We start from the raw sequence: 21275 nt of genomic DNA, 5'->3' as shown, positions 1-21275 counted from the left end.
GTGTGTTGACCAGGGCTACTTCCAGCCTGTGGGACTCTGTTGAGTCCCTTCTTTCTCATGTCTCCCATGAGGGTGCCTGTGCTGATCTGCGGGGCCATGTGTTGGACGGTAGGGACTTGGCCGCGTTTATTCTTCGTGCAGCCTTGGATGTTGCCGATGCTCTCGTCCGTGCTATGGCCACTTCTGTGGCTCTCCGTCGCCATGCTTGGCTACGTGATGCTGTTTTTCCCGAAAATATTAGTGAGCGTCTGATTGATCTGTCCTTTGACGGGGACCTTCTGTTTAATACTCATTCAGACTCCTCCATTCAGCGTCTTCTTTTGGGCCTCCGTCCTCCTCCTCCTCCTCCTCTGCCTCAGTAGGTTGTTTTTTTGATCCCCCAGGTCTTGTTGGGAGGTGTTTTCTCACTTGCTCCTGGAATCAGGGGTTGAAGTGACCGGTACACTTTCTATGTGGTTTGTTGTGCCCTTGAGGTCCCTTGGTTGACCCGCTTCTTCATTTGGCTGCAGGTTCAGCCCCGCCTTTTTTTTTGTTGGCTAGAGTATACTTTTTGGCTGCTTACTAAGCCTTCTGTGGTTTCTGCTGCGGGTTTATAGTTTTGTTCTCTGATACGGAATTTCTTCCTGAACACCTTGGCTGCTAGAGGTTTTCCCCTCCTGTGCTGCAAACCAAGATTTACCATTGTTCATGACGAGCTCAGCTCGTCATAAGCACAGCTCCACTGTGCCTCATGACGAGCTCAGCTCGTCATGAGCAGGGAAGGGGTTAAGAGTGGTTCCCATAATTTTCTTGGGACGTGTCATACCCCTTGTGGGGTACTTGTAGCTATTGCATAGCTCTGTCTTTCACTGGGAGGTAGTGGACTCTCCTTTGCGGGTTCTTCCCTTTCCTGGTGTCGTTGTATTCCGCTGGTGCGGTTTCTTGATCATTACCTGGGTGTAGCTGGCGCTGCTTTATTATTATTATTATTATTATTATTATTATTACGTTTCTTATATAGCGCCAGAATCGACCCCCGAAGGGGTATCTCCGCGCTTGCCTTGGGAACCCGTCCTGGCTTTTCCCTGTGAGATAGCCCCTATAGGTCATTCCCAAGGTGAAAGCCAGGCATCCCGCCGCGGGGGTCCGTTGTGGAGATTAAGCAAGCTTAATGCCCAGAGTTGCAGAGTGTGAACCCATGATTAGGTCAGGCACCGAAGCGAGAATTATCCAGTCCATGGACAATTGAGCTCAAGACCCTGCCGCGTCGGGATTTGAACCCTGGTCCCGGGTCTGACCTCTGCTTCAGGGTCTGCCTGCTCTAACCAGTGAGCCACGCTTCAGTTCTGTCTTTCTAGGTATCTGATGTAGAGAGTGACTGGTTTGGTATGCCATCTTCGGCGTTGTTCTGTGGTGTTTCACCCTCCTGTCCGCCGTTTCGGGCTGGTCCTCTGTCTAGTGTTCCAGGGGGGATGATTTCCTGTGTCGACGGCTGGGTCCGTCCAACTTGTTCCTCCTCTTATCTTCCGGCTGATCCCACTTTTTTCGTGGGTGGGTTTCTGTCTGGCACTCTCCCCTTCTTGGGGTCGTTCGAGATTTCCCTAGCCATTGCCCTTGTTTGGAGCTCCGTTCTGCCTCTTCTCCTTGGAGTCTTGGGTGATTCTTCTTCTTCTGTATTCCTCTGCCGTTGTCTATTCCTCTGGGCTTCTGGCAGGAGTTCCTGGTACCTCGACAGGGCTTGGGGTGTGCTGTCCTCCCTTTGTCTTGTCTTGCTTTCTTTGCTTGGTGGGGGTTGGGCCGCCCCTCTCATCTCCTCTCCTAAACACACACTGTGTTCTTCTGAGCTGGTGAGGTCCTCTTCTGCCTGGAGGGGGACTGGGTTTCTCCCTCTCTATGACTCGTCCCCTGTGGGGCCCTGTATTTTTCCAGGCTGAGGGGGTCCTCTCGCAGACCCTCCTCCTTTTTGGATATGGCTAGGGTATCTATTCTACGTTAAGGAATCTGCGGCTTGTAGTCTATCAGATGTACGAGTTACTTACCTTCGGTAACGATGTATCTGGTAGAGACGATTCTAGCCGCAGATTCCTTCACGACCCTCCCTTCCTCCCTGTTTCTGCGAGGACCCTCCTTGATCTTCTGCACTCGCCTGCCTCAGGACGGCTGTCCTCTGCGAGTGCTGTTTTCTTACTCCCTCCCTAGGGAGATGCTCGCCCTGTTGTTGCTCCATTTTTTCCTTTCTGGTGATTGGGTGATGAATTACTGGGTACTTCTGTGGGTACTAGTGAAGTAGTGTGGCTCACTGGTTAGAGGCGGCAGACCCGAGAGCAGAGGACGGCCCGGGACCAGGGTTCGATTCCCGGCGCGGCAGGTTTCTGGACCAGGGTCAGCGGACTCGATAATTCTCTCGCCTCGGTGCCCACTCTGATCAGCGATCACACTCGGCAACTCTGGGCATTAGCTTGCCTCATCTTCACTAACGGCCCCACCAGACCGCCGGGGATGCCTGGTCTCACCCTGGAGATACCCATTAAGGGACCATCTCTCAGGGAAGCCAGGAAGGGTTTCGCAGCGGTCGAAGCGCCTTGGGACCCTACGGGTAAGTAGTGCGCTATATAAATGCCAATACATTCTGTGCCCCTGCACCTTTGTCTCTAATGTGGGGATCGCTCATGCTCTGCTTTCTTGTGTGGCTTGCACTTCTGACTCTCATATTCCTTGGGTCTCGACCCACTTTTTTAGAAGATCCTTCCTGCTGGTGTTGTCTGGGGGTGAATTGTCCGTTCTGGCCCGAGAACCCTTCTTTGTTCTGTGCGGTGGTTGCAGACTTTTTCGTCTGTTGCGCATTCTTTCATATGCTTCCTGCCCTCGGGGAGGCTGTTGTATTTGTCTGCAGGTTTGCTTTCAGTAGCTGCGCTCTGTTCTTTAATTCCGTGATTTGGTGCTTTAGCACCAGGCACTATTCTGAATGGTGCTGTTCCTCACCATGCGTTTATTTCCCTTCTGTTTAGCTGGGTTTTCGCAAACTGTTCTAGTATTCTCACAGTTTTGTTTGTGATGGCTCCGCATTTTGGCGCAGAAAAGTTCTCCGAAGAAAACTGACGTAGGAGTGCCGGGGTGGAACTTCTGTATCCTCGCTGATGACGCGGACGACGTCAGGGCGGAGTCACGTGGTGCTGTCTCCTCTGCCTGCAGGGATGCTGTGGCAGAAAAGTTTTCTGAATCCAGTCTCACGCCTGGGGATAATTCTATGTAAAGGAATCTGCGGCTAGAATCCTCTCTACCAGATGCATCGTTACCGAAGGTAAGTAACTCGTACATTGGGGTGCGTGTGGTGCTGATGGGGTTGAGTGTTGGTGAAGATGAATTGATGGAATGTGTTTCTATACTACCTTGACTATCTGGCTACTACCTGTGCAATATTCCTGTGAAAGCACACCTAGCCTAAACGTCTCTTACCTCTTCATGTCTCTGTCCTCTTCTAGGTCCAGACTAATTCCATATACTTGCCAAGTGAATCTTTACTATTCGTTCCGTTGTTTTCTCAAGAAAACATGTCTTTAAGGCGCCTTCAGCATACTCTGTATGCTTAATCCAACTCCTTTCAATTTGTTGATTCAAGTTGGGGGTGTCCGAAGCTGCCATGCAAGGCAAACAGTTCGCAAAATGAACAAGCTTATCTACCTTTGAAAGCAAATGTATTGGGGAAGATAGCCTGAGTTTCTTTATGAGCACTTCCTAGCTAAGACTTCAAATGTTTCTCACACAGGATATTCTGTGACAACTTTTCTTCTGTTCTGTCTACCATTATATGCAGTGTGGTGTCTATAATGTGCTTTTCAATTGGCAAACTGAACACCTATCACGTTCTAACGGACTGTTGAGCAGGCCATAAACAAGTCCATGATATCCTCAAGTAGAGGAAAAACAAATCTACTGCTGCCTGGCTAGTGACTTAGTCGCCCATCGAATGTAGGTATCCATACACAGCCATAGAAAGATATATGTTCCAGCAGCTCCACCTCAGTCAATTTCCCAAAACTTCACTTTTGTATGGTACTACATAAAGCAAGTGGGAGAACACAGGGCTGACTGAAATGGGCACTGGGGACAGTATCAACGACTCTCCTGCCTCTTTCCTTGCTTACAGCAGACTCTGCATCAACGACATGGTAGTCGTTTTAGCTGTTGCAGGAATACGGCCAGCAAAGTGTCGATCCTCCAGCCTGTGGCATTTCTGGTAAATACTTGATCCATTTCACAATCCAAATTGTTCTAGGTGTCTGTTCCTCCGCTCACCATGATGTTTTTAATTATAGGTGCCCTACCCTGGTCCCTCCACCCCTCCTTGTTCACCACCATCCCAGTCCTGATGAAGACCCCGCAGTAAGGTGCAAGTGAACCTACACCAACAGGGGTCGAAACGTTGACTTACTCCTTTTACATGTCCCCTACCCAAGCTCAACAGAACATTTTTGACTGTGTTTTAACCAATGAGATAGGATTATATATATGTATAGAAGTGTGTAATGGCGATACCAACATGCCCATGTGCTGTTAACTTGCTAAATGTACCGATGTGACCACATGTGACCTCAGTCTAATTCTTTTTACACTATCCCGATCCTCACCAAGCATTTACCTCCGCCTCCCTGTACCCCTTTCACCCTAGCCTCTTTTTGGGCATTTACATTTTTTTTAAATTTTGAACAAATGTATTCATAATCCATTTATAATTGAGGATGTGAATAAATAACATCTCTCATAAACAAAAGCTCTATTTTGTTTAAATTTTGTACATTTTCTTTGTTGTAACTAAATTTTGCAACTGGGACCCCTTTATATGTAACTCATAATCTGCAGATTGCAAATTTATGTGGCATAGACAGTATAGATTTTTTGTTTAGAAATGTGTTTTCTCCCACACTTTGTGCCTCCCATGGGAAAACACACATTTGAAAAAAATATATGTTTGGTCCCCAAATAGTCGTCCCATGTGCCGAGAACCAACCCCATTCCTGCATTTTTAAAAACTTTTTGGGGGGGAAATTTATGGTTGTCCTTGTGGCAGCGATCGCCCTCTGAAAAACACATTACCACAGGAAGTCAACCCATATGCAAGGAGAGTGCCTACCTCTTTACAATATCACAGTTAAAAAAAAAAGTACATTCCACTAATGGTGCGATTGCGCACTCTAGGAGAAAAAACTCTTTTTTTATTGTCCCCCTAGGAAAGGGAGTATCAGCTGATTACTACGAGTCGACTCCCCACACAAACATTCCTGGTAGTCTAGTCTGTTTCCTGGCTGTGGATCATGGCACGATCCACAGCCAGAAAACTGTTTCAGGAAGTCCCTATTGGAAAGGGGAAACTCCACCCCATCCCCCAGTGAGGCATCCCTGAAATATGGGGAGGCTGTCATAGACATTTTTTTCCCCACCGGAGAGGGAGAGTAAACTCACCTGCTCAATTTGGCTGGTATGAGGGGGGTATGGGGGGGGGCATCTGATACATCAGCACAAACTGATTGGCGGGGGAGTGGGGGCTGACGCAAAAGTGATTCTGCATCCCCTCACCCTTTATTAAAAAAAAAAAAGAATATCATTTTCATTCCTCCCCTGTGTCACCAGTGGCTGACAGATGTGCTGGGGAGGGGGTGTTGTCGTCCGTTGTCTGAAACCCGCAGCATAGGGGTTAATGTAGTCTGGCATGGATGGCAGTAAAGCAGTGGCGAACATGATTTAAGTATCAAGTTTTAGGTGCCTTAGAATACAGGGCAACTAATTAACCTTTCATATTATTCTCTAAGGAGTAGGTGAATGAACCTCAACAGTGTCCAGTGGTTTGTTTATTAAAACAGTTGAATATAGCACTTTTTATCCATTAACAGTCCTGTAAAGCAGGCACAGTCTTGACAGAGTGAGTTAGAAGTAATGAAATGTGAGAGAGGGTGATGAGATGTGAATGTGAGTGTTAATATTGAAAAAGTTAATGTTCCTGTTAATACTGATACATATGTAAGAACACAATTGCATCTCTATTATCGAATTCACCCATCATGAACTCTCCGTCAACCCTGACTCAGAAACACGTAGTCAACCGGGCTCTGAAACCTAGGTCTGAGGTTACTGATTGACAGGTCAGAGGTGGGGTGGCAAGCAGCTGGCAGACAAACACATTAACAGAAAACTCGGATGAATCCCACAAATGGGCGCAGCGACACCACAATGGTCCAGCGAGATTGGCCCCAATATAGCAAACTTGGCTGGAGGTTTACGCGAATTCCCCAAAAATACCATAAAGTCAGATGCCAATGAAGTTAGGAACACTTAGCTCGTCTGGACACAGCCATCACATGCCCCTCATGCAGGACATCTGGACAAGTCACCCACTGGCCTCCATTTGTCCACTCAAGGTAGAGGCCCACCTGCATTTGTTATCAGGGGCATTATTTATGACTTCAAAGACAAGGCCTGCATTCTTTACCAAAAAACAGATGGACAGAAGCATTTTATGATACCGAAAGAAATTTATAAAAACCTTACTCAGATCGATTGTACTTTGAGACAGTCCCCAGACCCGCTTCTGTGACTGTACTCCTTGCCAGATTGTTTAATTAAACCAACTGTTCCTGTTTTCCCAGACGCCATTTGTCTTTTGTTTTTCCAAGGTAAATTCATATTCGAGCAACATGAGTAAGACTTTCTATTCCTAAAGCTGTCTGTCTAACATGCCTGTTGGACACACTGCCAATGGAAAGATACTACCTACGCTGCATTACTTCTTTAAATTAAATATAAGCTTTATAATAATCACTGCAGAAAGAGCTGTTTTGAAGACACTGGAAAAACACAATTATGTTTACTGTTGGGGTTATGCTGCTCAATAAACGCTAATAAGCTCTGATTTCAAAATGTTTCGAAAATATTGAGAAAACACTACTGAAATCCACAAAAACACACTTTGAAAACATGATAGCCTGTTCTCATTATACAGAGGTTGCCTAACTCCAGTCAACATTCTGTCCATAACCTCATCCTCTCCCTCAAAATCACTTTCATTCATTTCCATCTCATTCTGATGCTCATTGTTGTCATCTTTTGTTTTATAGCCTCCTACTCAGGCCTTCTAGAAAAACTAAAAAATAAACTTTCCGGAATTGTTACAAAACGTAGCATTAAGTATGACTTCAACACAAAACATTTCACATATTTTTGCTACTTTTCGATCTTTAGTGGTTTTCAGTGTGTCATAGGTCCACATCCATTACGCCTTTAAGAAGTGTGATATTAAATATTTACAAAACTGCGTACAGCTTCCGTATCCTTCTTGCACCTTCCTTTTAAAGATTTTTTTTAAGTGATAGTTGCGCAAAAACATCAAGGGCATGAATCTTTCAGCCACATATGTACTCAAATTGGAGTACAATTCCTACAATGTACTCTGGACTAATCATATTGCTAGATCATATTCTTTTAAAAAGCTGACTCTTTACTCCTGACTTTAACGAAGCAATTCTTTTTTTACCTCTCCCTCGCGTTTTTTTATGCCACTTTATTTAGCACCTGCACCAATGTAAATGGTGACTTTGCTCCACATGACAATATACATATATATTAAATAAATATGTAAATAAATAGCTATTTTCAGGTTGCAGCAACCCGTGTGTAACTGGTAAGTAAGTTGAACTTCTTTAGTCATAAGAAAACATATTTACATAACATTTTAACCATGTTGCTATCTTTGATTGATAAGGTTGGGAATCGCTGGTTGTGTGGTGGTGAAGATAACTTGCTCTCTTGATTGGTTGTTTCTCATTCATAAGTTCCATTTTGAAATAGTGCAGTAAAATGTATTTTGACCTTGGTTGGACTTACCTTAAAGTTGCTAAAGTGGGACTTTGAGGCCCTTTTCGTTAAAGGTGCAGTGGAACTGCCTTAGTCGTTGCGCATCCATGGGTACCCCTACCTCAGGTAGCAGTATTTTGTGGCTGAGGCAAACTGGGCCATAATGAATTTTGGAATCATTAACAAGTCATCAACTTGATGTGATTCACAACAGGCTTTTTCCTCATTATCATACTGTTTTCCCATGCAGATTTCATCAGGGGGTGTCCTTGTAAAATCTGAATGGGAAAAACACTGGTATGATTCAAGCACGCAATTTGCATTTCCAGTGCAAGCAGAAACTCCTGTGCCTTTAATGAGGGCCTCGATGTTACACATCACAGTGAAGTTATATTTCCATCAAACGTCTTCCTACAAGACCGAGCTCTCTGTGATTTCTGAAACTGATTGAGATCTGGAACAACCAGATTGTGAGGTTTAGATAATCATTGGTCACTTTCGCTATTGAGGACATACCTTTATTCAATACTATGTAATCTGGGAAAGTAAACTTTAGGGGTACCTGAAGCATATGGGGCTGTTGTATCAATGGTGAATAATAGGTTGTATTAAGTACTTTTAAGAATTTCGATTTTCTACTTCTGATCAGTACTTCTTTCTGTTGAAAACTTCAATCATAAAATGCTTCTGCAAACTATATATGAAACCTCATCTTTGTTTTGTGCAGAATAGATACCACAAGAGTGGAGTTCACCATTCCACTGAGAGAGAATTGGGCACTGCCATTCTTTGCGGTTCAAATCGCAGCTATTACATACTTTCTGAAACCTCATTTGAAGCCTCTCCAGGAAGTAAGTAAAAAAAAACACCATTAAAATCATTTTCTCATCTTCACCATCAAACATCTTCATCAACCATATGCATCACTGTTTAAGTCGTACGGCCTCTCTGACAGTCTGTCAACTAAGCACTATCATTGATCAGTCTTGCATCATTAATTTCTTACTGGAATATAAAGACTGTGCCCTGTTTCAGAATTTGGAGAGGCCATTGGCATGTCAACAGGTATAGAACTTACTGGCAGAAATGAGTTGCTTCACACAGAGTTTAACCATCTCCTTACCTGTTGCTGCATGTTGTGGATGCTAATAAAAATACTGAAAGTTGCACACTGACTACCTCTAAACCAAAGCCTTTTATGCTTCTTCCACGATCCTATTGCAAGACAGTTGGTGTTCATTCAACACAGTAAGAAATAGTCCTGTAACCAAGACAACACTTTTTAATTGTCTCCTTTTTTATTCGGGTATGTATGATGGGTAAAGCTTACAGCATCAGGCAATGTCAGATTAAGCAGGACATTTACCATCTAACAGTAACATGTTCTTGCAAACATTGTGCCATTGATTTTTAAAATCGTAGTTCCAGAGACTCCAGGTTAGGTTAAACCTCACCCCGCTTAAATGCAAGTTATGAATAAGGAAAAACCCAGCAACATATAACAAGAAGCTGCTAAACTTCCCCCTTCAATTATCATTGTGATAGATGCTTATTCTCCCCCAGCGCTGGCAGGCTAGTCCATCTCACTAGTTCTCAAATAAACCAAACAGCTGGAGAATACAAAGTCTGGGTGTTTAGTCCTTCCACCTGGTTGTTGACTACAAATGGTTAATAAAAGGGCTCCAAGTTTTGTCAAATTGTGCAACCCCTTGTCAGTGATCTTTCTTTCAAGGTCTGCCTCCAACTTTGTTTGGTAACCCCATCTTTTCAGATTTATTCTTTCATTAAGTATGGTATATAACTTTCAGATCAGTTTGTTTTGTGGTGTCGTATATTTCTAGACATTTGTCAAAGAGATTTAGTGGCCTGGTTGCTGCTTCCCTGCTTGGGGGTTTCATAACCCAGTTTCTAACGTGTGTGTATTGCAGCCTATCCAATTCTGACACTTTCAACCCTATCTTGCAATTTTGAAAGTATTGTGCCTGATCTTCATCAAATATGTCTTCGATCTCTAGGCATTCCCCTGGACTTCATCTTTCAAATCCCTAGCTCCCGATGGCTAGAGAAAATACTGGGTTCAGATGAATCTGTATATCTGGGCCTGCTAGAGTAGCGAGACGTTAATTGATCACTATTTTCTCCCATACAATAAGTGGTGGGGTTTGATGATCTTTGAGATGTATAGATTTTGTGTGCATGACTTTCTGGGGACACGGAGTGGCCTGCCAAAATCACTCAGTGTGGGACTATCTCTTTTCTATTTCTTTAGCTGTCCATTCAGCAATAATCTTGAAATGGACTGCATAGTGGTATTTTAGGAATTTCAGCCTGCACTGCCAATAGGATTTTCTTATTGAATCTGGCTCATACTCCTGCCAATATAAAATGTGTCACCTGTTTCTGTATGGCTTCTATCTCTCTGAACAGTATTATTGTCAGAGGGGGTTGTAAGAGATAGGCAGTGTGGTAAGTTATTCATTTTCAATACATTGATCTGTCTCAGCCATGAAATGGTGGGACTCCACCACCTAGCAAGTTCCTACGGGATTTGAGCCTTTAAGGGGGCCCAAAATACTGTGGTCCACTTTGACACTGACCTGGTGAAAGAAGTACCCAGGTATTTAACAAATGATTTGGCACATATCATTGGGATTGCATTTCAAAATTGAGTCTCTTGGGCTGAAATATTTAGAATCTCCGATTTATTTTTATTTATTTTAAATCCTGTAACTTTTTTAAAGTTTTCCATGCACAGGCACTAGTTATTCAGGGTCGTCGAGAGAAAGACGCAGATTATCAGTTAATAAAGTGATTTTGTGCTCTACTGTTCCAAACTGAACATCTTTCATGTTCAATTTGAACTGTGGCATTGCACACAATGTTTCAGTTGTCAAGGCAAAGAGAATAGGCACATGGGACAGCTCATTCTAGTCCCTCTCTGCAACTGTAACTTTTCTGAGCAGATACCATTCAGCTTCATCCTCCCCTCTGCAAATGCATAATTGCACATGATCCAGGTTCGTATTGTCACTCCCACCCCTATTTTGGCCAGGGCAGCTTCCAGCTAATCCCAGCTCACCCTATCAAATGCCTTTTCTGAATCTAAGGTTACAAGGAGTGCTGGGATCCCTTGTAATTAGTTTTCTCTTTCAGCTGTGTTGTATTTCTTAAACTATCTGAACCCTGCTGCCTTTAACAAATCCTGCTAGGTTGTGCCTATCTGTACTAATTCTAATAGGTTGGTTTGTAAAATTCAGATTTGGAGTAAGTTGTAAACCGTGCTACCTAATGAATATTAATGAGGAAGACCACAAATTGTGATTCACTCAGTTTAATATACTTCAGTGATTGCCCTTTAATGAAGCAAACGTTCTTGTAAACATTTATATTTAATGTGGAAAATGTGCTGTGTTTAAAAACCAAGTTTACTTTATTTTTTAATTAGCATTTGTTTTGCATTTGGCAGATGTCCCCTGAGTCACTGCCTACTTACCAACCAACTTGTTTTTTTTTTTTACATTCACCAAAGGTTAGAGGACTCAAGGGAGCCCATTCCCCTTTGTGAATGGCTTACCACTCCAACTCGGTTTTCAGTGTTTTATGACCAGATTTGGTTGCAAAACATTGATACGGGTCATATTGAATCAGTATTTGAAAGGGACACCTACAATATGCTGCTTCCAAATAGCAAATCAGCACTGGGGCATCAAACCCATTTTAGGAGTTGAAAAAAGTTTACTGACTCCTACAATGGAATTTAAAATTGGAAAAACATATTTCTGTGGTTTCAGACACCAATATGGAGTGTTTGAAACCGAAAAAATGGTTGATACTTTTGGCCCCTAGTCCTTGTCCCCATTTAATCTATTGTATCCCAGTGATTAAGTCAAGTCTACTGTGGGTCATTATCTAAGAAATGAGTCTCCAATAGTCTGCTCCGAACCAGTTAAGTTCTGTACACCAGGACACCCACCGAGCCCAGCTGATCTTTCCTGCGTGCGCTCCTTTTGGCTATCAAACCCCCGTCTAGTGGTATCTCCACATGAATGATCAAACAGTGTTCCCGTATCAAGTGTGAATTTTGTAGTCTGTGGAATAGGGTTGTAGATAGAAATATGTAATCAATTCTTGTGTGCCATTTATGTAGAGGGACTAGTCTTCTTTTCTGGGTGTGAATATCCCCAGATATCGATCAGTCATTGGTCAGTGAACTTTGACTTTAATTTCCTCAACATTGTCTTAGAATATTGGGACTACTGAGCTTCTCTGTTTGTTGATTGGGCCCACATAATATTAATGTTCGAGGCATATGGGCTGCAGATGGTACATTATGAATAGATCGCCATCTGGTGTTGGGCTCGGATGATTGCACTTTGTTTTTCTCTTGGAGAGTCTTTTGTAGATTGGTGACTCCTCCTTTGGTTGCTAGTGCGCATGGGCATCGGCTCCATCCTTAGATTGTTTTTTCCGCCATCGGGTTCGGATGAGGATTGAAGCGCTCCAGATCGACTTCGGAAAGAAGTGATTTTTCGGCGCGTATTCCCTTTCCAATTCGACGGTATTGTTATCGAACGCGATTTCATTTCCATTCCGACGCGTTTCGATTCCAACATCAAAGAAAAACTTTGATCTACGTCGACGAACAGGAGGCCTTTCTCGACGTGATCAAGCCCGGAGTCCATGGAAAGGACTCCATTTAAGAAATGTCCAACGTGTGGTGCTAACTTCCCACACAAGGACCTACACGAGGTGTGCAACCTCTGCCTATCGCCTGACCACGAATCAAGGGACTGCGAGGCCTGCGCAGCATTCTCCTCCAAGTCGACGATTAGAAATCGTCGAGCTCGAAGACACGAGGTTTACAGAATGCAGTCGGGGGCGATCCCGGAGCTGTTCGAAGACCAGCACCTCGATGAAGAAGAGGATCATGAAGAACTGTCGGGGTCGGAAGGGGACGAGTCGGATGTCGAGGAACTCGACGTGCAACAAACCGTGAGTGACGACGTCCCCTTACCAAAAAACCGACCCCGTGCGGTAACGACCCCGCCTTCGAGCCCGGTCAAACCGCAGAAAAAAGTTTCCGACGCCCCGCCTTCGGGCCCGGCAACGAAACAAAAACTGAAACCGAAACTCTCGGTCTCCCACCATGTCGGATCCGAGAAATGGTCGACATTGACTTCGACACCGAAGCTTCATGCAAGAGAAAGCTCGGCATCGAAGCATTCCATGTCGAAACCGAAACATGCTTCGACGTCGAAGACTCACTCGACACCGAAAAAATCAGAATCGAGCAAATCCTCGGTGCCGAAAACACCGAACATTGACGATCGAAAGCAAAGGCACCTTTCGGAACCAAAAGCTTCGGTACCGACACAGGAGCAGCAAATAGATCCGAAACAAAAGATTTTATCGATCCACAAACTGGCAAAGTAGTGACGAAGAAGAGGAAGAATGAACAGTTTGAAGACAAACATCTTCCTTCTAAGAAGAGAACAATGGGGACAAATACAACTCCTCCTACTTCTCCTCGACCTAGAGTCACACCCTCTTCTCCTATTCCTCACACTATGCCAACTATTCCTCCACCTTCTACACCAAGACCATCTACACCTCAGTCAGATGTAGACAGTGATACAGGGGAGGGAGAACCTCATGGGGACGATGATACTGTCCCAGATGAGGATGACCCATGGGAACATTATGACGCAGGGTCAGATGATGACAACGACCCAGAGTTATATCCCTCAAAGCCTTCACCACCTGATGATAACACAGGGTTTGTACAGCTCATTAATAGGGCAGCAAAATATCATAAGGTAGATCTACATACAGAACCTCAGGTAGAGGATTTCCTATTAGAGACATTACCTACTGCACAAAGAACATCAGGTACTCTACCTATGCTGAAGGGTCTTCTCAGTCACACAGCAGACATATTCAAAGACCCAGTGAGGGCTAGGGTGTTAAACCCAAGAATTGATAAAAAATATAAGGCAGCTCCAAAGGACCCAATATTTATCAAGGGGCAGGTACCCCTGGACTCGCTTGTAGTTTCAAACGCTCGCAAAAGAGCGAACTCATTATCTACAGGAGAAGCCCCTCCACCTGATAAGGAGTCAAAATTAATAGATGCATCAGGCAAGAGAGTAGCATCACAAGCGGCAAATAGCTGGCGCATAGCCAATACACAAGCGCTACTTGCACGTTATGACAGGGCACATTATGATGAGTTAGAAAAACTCATCACACATCTTCCTAAAGAACATCAGAAGAGAGCAGATCAGCTAATACAAGAAGGAAAGATAATAACTAACACTTCCATTAAGTGCGCCCTGGATGCGGCAGACACTGCAGCAAGATCCATCAACACCAGTATCATGTTAAGGAGACATGCATGGCTTAGGGTCTCAGGGTTCAAACAAGAAGTACAAACATCCTTATTGAACCAACCCTTTGATCAGAACACACTTTTCGGCTGAAGCACAGACGAGACCTTAGAAAAAATGAAAAAGGACACAGAAACGGCTAAGTCAATGGGAGCATTACAACCGCCAACACAAAGGGGTTCCTTTCGTAGATCCACCTATAGAGAGGGCTCAAAAAGTACAGGAACAAGTCAGTAATCCACCTCTTTTACGCCAACGTCACCCAGAGATAATTCAAGAGGCAGTTACAGAGGTAACAACAACAAGGGTAGAGGTTGCGGAAATAATAACAACCGCAACTCCCCAACCCCAAAATAGTGACTTAATACAGCTTCCCCCAGACCACATAACACCGGTCGGGGGACGTCTAGCACAGTTCCTACCTGTCTGGGAAAACATCACATCAGACAAGTGGGTGAGACAAATTATCCAACATGGTTATTGCCTAGAACTCACAGCTACCCCACCAAACATCCCCCCCAAACAGCGTCCAATGAGTCAAGACCATCTGACATTGTTAAAAGAAGAAGTACTATCACTGCTACAAAAGCATGCCATAGAGAAGGTTCCAAAACATCAACAAGGGACAGGAGTATACTCTCTATACTTCCTAATCCCCAAAAAAGACGGGTCTCTAAGACCAATCTTGGACCTCAGACCTCTCAATGCATACATAAATTCAGAACATTTCCACATGGTCACGCTCCAACAAGTACTTCCTTTACTGAAGAAAGGGGACTTTCTTTCTACACTGGATCTAAAAGACGCTTACTTTCACATCCCAATTCACAAAGCCCACAGGAAATACCTAAGGTTTGTAGTGGAAGGACAACATTATCAATTGAAAGTCCTTCCGTTCGGGGTCACAACGGCACCAAGAGTGTTCACAAAATGCCTAGCTGTGGTGGCAGCACACCTAAGAAAACAACAAATACGTGTCTTCCCTTTCTTGGACGATTGGCTAATAAAGGCCAAGTCACAAGAAGAATGCCTTCACAACACACAGAAGACCATTCAATTGCTGCACCACCTAGGGTTTACGGTGAACTACAAAAAATCACACCTACAACCAAACAAAATTCAACAATACCTGGGGACTACTATAGACACAGAAAGAGGCAAAGCATACCCCAATCTAATCAGGATACAGACAATGGTCAAGTTGATACAAAGATTTCAACCACAACACTCCCTACCAGCACGAGTGTTTATGCAGCTGTTAGGCATGATGTCCTCCTGCATACTGCTAATACCACATGCCAGACTACAAATGCGTCCACTACAGGAGTGTCTAGCGACACAGTGGAATCAGGCTCAAGGTCAGATTACAGATCTGGTGTTGGTGGACGACCGTACGCATCGCTCTCTGAAGTGGTGGAACACAACAAACATTTCCAAGGGACGGTCGTTCCTAGAACCGATTCCACAAGTGATACTGACCGCGGACGCATCGCTCTTCGGATGGGGAGCGCACATGGACAAATACACAGTGCAGGGGAAATGGAGTGTGCAGCAAAAAAAACTGCACATCAACTACTTAGAACTACTAGCAGTATTTCTAGCACTAAAAGCTTTCCAAATGCAAATAACCAACAAGGCAGTCCTGATCAGAACAGACAACATGACTGCAATGTATTATATTCAAAAACAGGGGGGGACACACACTCTCCAACTATCCAGACTAGCACAGGACATTTGGAGATGGGCCATTCCTCAAAAGATCTATCTGTTAGCAGAACACCTACCAGGAGTTAAAAATCAGATAGCAGACATCCTAAGCAGAGAGTCAGAACAAGTACACGAATGGAAGCTGCACGACCAAATACTGCAGCCATTCTTCCAAAGATGGGGGCAACCAGAGATAGATCTGTTTGCCAATCATCAGAACGCAAAATGCCAAAACTTCGCATCCAGGTACCCACACCACCGGTCCCAGGGCAATGCACTATGGATAAATTGGTCCAACAAATTTGCTTACGCTTTTCCCCCTCTCCCACTAATTCCGTTAGTGGTTCGGAAACTGCAACAGCACTCAATGACAATGATACTAGTAGCACCCACGTGGGCAAGACAGCCGTGGTTCACCACGCTACTACAACTCTCACAGGTGCCACATCAAAAGCTACGATTATTACCCATGGACCTTACACAGAACCATGGAGAAATAATGCACCCAGATCCCAAACAATTGAACCTAGCGATCTGGCTCCTGAGGTCATAGAGTTTGGATATTTAGATTTACCTCCAGAATGTATGGAAATCATTAAACAAGCAAGACGTCCTACCACCAGAGCATGCTATGCAGCAAAATGGAAAAGGTTTGCTGTACACTGTAACAGTAATCACATCAACCCTCTGGATGCATCCACTAAACAGATTATTTGCTATATACTACACTTGCAGCAATGTAACTTAGCATATACCTCTATCAGAGTTCATCTCGCAGCTATAGCGGCGTACCTACAAAACAGGCAACATCTTTCCCTGTTTAAAGTACCAGCAATTAAAGCTTTCATGGAAGGACAAAACAGCTATTTGTAGCGTTTTCTCCTACGCATAAGGGCAATCCCATCTCAAAAGCAGGCATTGCCAGATGGATTGTAAAATGTATACAAATACGTTACTTAAAAGCAAAGAGGACATTAACTGTTCCTCCTAGAGCTCACTCTACACGTAAGCTAGGAGCATCTATGGCATTCTTGGGAAACATTCCACTAGATGACATATGCAAAGCAGCTACCTGGGTTACACCGCATACCTTCACAAAGCACTATTGTGTAAATGTGCACACAACACAACAAGCTAGAGTGGGACAAGCTGTATTAAAGACTTTATTTCAGACTGTTGCAACAGACACGGGCGACCACCGCTAGGGAGAGAACTGCTGTATAGTCTATTCATAATTTACCATCTGCAGCCCATATTCCTCGAACGGAATATGCTACTTACCAGTATGCATCTGTTCTTGGCATAGAGGGCTGCAGAGTGGTACATGCCCTCCCAGCCTCCCCGGAAACCTGTGTCTGTTCCAACAATATCTTATTTAGATACACTTACAGGGGCATTTCGATCTGTATTCTATCATACTACTCCATCTAACCCTACTATGGCAAAACAATCTAAGGATGGAGCCGATGCCCATGCGCACTAGCAACCAAAGGAGGAGTCACCAATCTACAAAAGACTCTCCAAGAGAAAAACAAAGTGCAATCATCCGAGCCCAACACCAGATGGCGATCTATTCATAATGTACCACTCTGCAGCCCTCTATGCCAAAAACAGATGCATACTGATAAGTAGCATATTCCATACCCTTTTTATTAAATGTCTGTTCCATAAAATGGCCACCAATCTTCGTTCTAAATTGGTCCTATCTCAACATATTAAATTCCTGGATGAAAATTATGTATTAATTATGGTGCAGGAAATAGCTCTGTTTCCAGTTTCGTTGGAGCTTAGACCCCTCATATTCAAAGAAATTAGCATAAAACTTTCAGTTTAGTTGTTAGCCCAACAGTTGATTTTCTCTAAGAAATACTTTCATGGAGATTTGGGTGACGCTCTTATAAACGAGCAGAAAGGCTTCTTCTCAAACAAATAGGTAAATTAAATAAAAAATTTAACTAGGATGAACGATCGTCTAGTGAGAAGAGATTTCAGTTCCAACAACACTTGATCTTTGTATCTGGTGCCCTTTTAGTGGGTTCAGTTTTAGTTTTAGGTGCCCTTGTTAATCTTTTCTACCCTCTTGGATTGTCCTGGACCCTTATTTATTTACATTTCATTAGGTGTTGGTGTTTTAAATGACATCTGACCTGGGCATAAATGAGTTACAGTGTCAATGTCAAAACTTGTAGGCCTTTTTCCCCTGTTGTCCTCTCTGAGACCCGTCTGTAGGGGGGCTAAGTATTATTTTTCACCTTCCTTGTATCCCAAAGAGGCATGGATTAAGAAATGTCTCTCCTATAGATCTAGTCTCTGGAGAGTTTCTTTCCCTTGCTGGCTACTCCCTTTCATTGCAGGTTAGATTAGCTGCTTTACGTAGGTTCATGAGTAGCCTTGGGATGCAGGGGGGGGCGGGGGGGGGGGGGGGGGGGTCATCCACCTGTGAGAGTCCACTCATCGTTAGCCTGGAGGTTCAGCAGGACCCTACCCTCTCTTGGTGATAGGAAGGCGGTTTCTGTTACTTTCCATTTAAACTGTCGGCCTTTTGGCATAATCCATCTGTTGTAAATCGGTCTCTTGACCAGGTCCTGAATAACCTTATATATTAGTGTTTTTGTTGCATTGCTGCCACCAGGTACTATAGCAGGAAGATGTCACAGTAAAATCATTCTCAATGAGCAGTGTATGCATTTGAGTTGATAACTAATAATCTTGACTACGATCTCCCTTGGCCACTCCCTTTTTGTGCCTTTGTTGCCTGCATACTCTGGGCTCTATCGATGCTAGTATGAAAATCTGGTTCCTCAAACAGGGATGGCTCTGAAGAACTGCACCACACGCATGATAGTGTCAACACCTTTTGTTGCCTTCTCAATATTACCGATACGGATCTTATTCCCCCAGGATCTGTTTGAAATCTGCACATTTTGCAAATAGCCATTTAGTCTAAGATTTCAGGTGACAAATGATAGTGGTAACTAGGTGGTATGACTCCGCAGTATTGAGTAGCTGGGTCACTGCATCTCCAGTCTATTATCTATATTTTGCAGATCAGCCTTGATCTCAGAAACCTCTCTTTCGATGTATGCTGTCAGATTCGTGAGAATTTCAGTAATTGATTTTTAAAGATCAGACCTACTTTCAGCCAGACAAGTCCCAGATCTTCTTTGGTAAGGATTTGCATATTGGGTTTTTTCTCCACCATTCTGGCTGCATCGACTGGATGGGGCATGTTCCCGTCTTTGTGTCCAAAATAAATTGTAGATTGAAGTCTGGTGTTATCTTTTGTGTTAGCGGGGCATGCACTGTCACATTTCGCATGAGTAGGAATGAGGCATATTCTGCCTTATTACCTCCTCCTAAAACTCTCAGTATTGAAGCTCACATTTTGCTTCCTTTCATTCAGTTCCAGGACTTGCTCTTTGTGCACCCTCTGCACAGAACCCTCTTGTCTCTTGCTTCTAGGAGGCGCCAGTGACATTTTATGCAGTGCGTTAGGTGGCTTCTGCTTACTTAAGTTGCTTCTTTATCCTGCTGATACTCTACCTAGATCCTCAGAATGACGGAAATGGTCTCTGCCAGTTCAAGTTTCCGACGAGGACTGTAGACCCAACTCATTTCTTCCTCTGGCCTCTGCAGTTAGAGACTTACTGCTGCTGGCACATGGGCCTGCATGGGGGCGGCGTCTTCTCTTCTGCTTGTAAGGGAGGGGGCAGTCTCTGCTGCTCACAGTTCACTGCCAATACATATTCTCCCCTGCGCCCTATTGTGTAGGTCGGAGCTGTGGCACTTAAACTGGCTGGCAGGGCTTATATTCGGTCCTTGATGCTTGTCTGGGCGCCTAGACAGATTACCCAACTCTCCTATAAATTGATGGTACTGGATTTGCCACCATCCCATAACAATGCACCTCTCAGTCTACAGGTCACAGCACCACACTGAGCATGCCCTCCACAGCTGCCTTCTTTGGTGAAAGTCCTTAATTGCATACATTTTCACAATTAACATTAACATCTAAATTGTCCCATCCATTCCCCTCTTTTTGGGTTTCAAAACCATTTTCTAGGCCTTTGTCGTCCACGGTCCCAGACTTTTGAAAGCTTCCAAATTCAAGTACGCTCTTCCTTCACAGGTTGACATCTTGTGTATGCTAGATTGGCATGGTAGTGAGGTGGGTTAGCAGGCCCCTGCAGCGCAACCAAGGCTTTATAGATGTGTCCTTTACCAGCCTTGGGACCCATCCTTGTTTGATCACCATGCAAAGTTTTACAAAAATCAAGCTAATGCTTGCTTATTGAAACCGCCTAATTCGTCATAAAGAAATTATCTGGACGATAGGTCTAGCTGCATGTGGGTATTCGTTATTAGAAAAGGTCCTCCCAGGATATCAGAAATTCCTGCCTCATCCAAATTTATGTGCAAAATCAGACCGTATTATCAGGAAGAATGCCCTTTGCATCAGTCTGTATTTGATATTTCCTACCTCTGCCGTTTTAAAAGCCCTCCTGCACCATCCCTATATTGTAATGCATCCTCCTACCTTAGTGTTTACCAGAATTGTGCAGGTTATTCCCAGTTGAGGGTCTGTAACTATTAATTTGTCACATCTTTGACTTCTTGCGTTAGTGAGCATTAAATGAGACCGCACCGTTTCCACATTCTCATTATTGTTTAGGGAGCCGTCACTTTTATGTTGGATTCAATCGTTGTCTAAAAATCCCCTTTTCCATTGGCCAGTTTTTAAGTGTGAGGATTTCTGCTCCCAGATTTGTCAGTATGATGCCACCCCATTGCGCAGTATTACGTAGGAGTCACATCTATGGCCATGGTACGTCTAGACCTCACACTCCCTCCGAACCCCCTCCTTCTGACTCTCAATCCTCTGCCCCCATACCCTCTTTCAATCTTCTGGCCTTACCTTCTCAGGCTTTTCACCTAAGGATCCTACTCCCAGCAGACAGCCCCCACAATTCTCCCCTGCAGATGCCCACCTAGGCCTATCAGTCAGTGCCCTGCCAACATGCTGAAATCCTAAATCCTCAGCCAGACTAGTCCCACCATCATAGACTTTTGAGACCAAAGGCGAGGGAAACACAGAGGTCTTGGTTTGTAGCCATTGTACCATTTAAAGCAACTGGGCTTGTAGGCTCTGCAGCACTCTAATGGGAAGCACAGTCAGGCTGTGTAGCCAGGTTACAGTAAGATTGAGATAACTGTGGATGACTGCAGACCTTGTAATCAGCTTCAGCCCGGGAAACCAATCTCCCCAGCAAGTGCTCTAGTAGAGCACTTACAACAGGTTTGACCATAATGCCATGGAAATCGTTCCAAGCAAGAGTAAGCCAAGGGTCTGCAGACTGT

General features: G+C 44.2%; 1 protein-coding gene across 3 annotated transcripts in view; it reads left to right on the top strand.

Annotated features, from left to right (window-relative positions):
• The window catches only part of DPY19L3 (dpy-19 like C-mannosyltransferase 3), a 472263-nt gene that overhangs the window by 207409 nt on the left and 243579 nt on the right, over positions 1–21275 (top strand). For all 3 annotated transcript variants that reach the window (XM_086945460.1, XM_086945459.1, XM_086945461.1), the window contains one exon: positions 8552–8675. In XM_086945460.1, coding sequence (XP_086801586.1) covers positions 8552–8675 — 124 coding nt within the window. The remainder of the gene's footprint in view (positions 1–8551; positions 8676–21275) is intronic.

Source organism: Lissotriton vulgaris, chromosome 12, assembly GCF_964263255.1.
Source record: "Lissotriton vulgaris chromosome 12, aLisVul1.2, whole genome shotgun sequence".
Classification (NCBI taxonomy): Eukaryota; Metazoa; Chordata; class Amphibia; order Caudata; family Salamandridae; genus Lissotriton; species Lissotriton vulgaris.
This window is presented reverse-complemented; position numbering and strand designations above follow the sequence as displayed.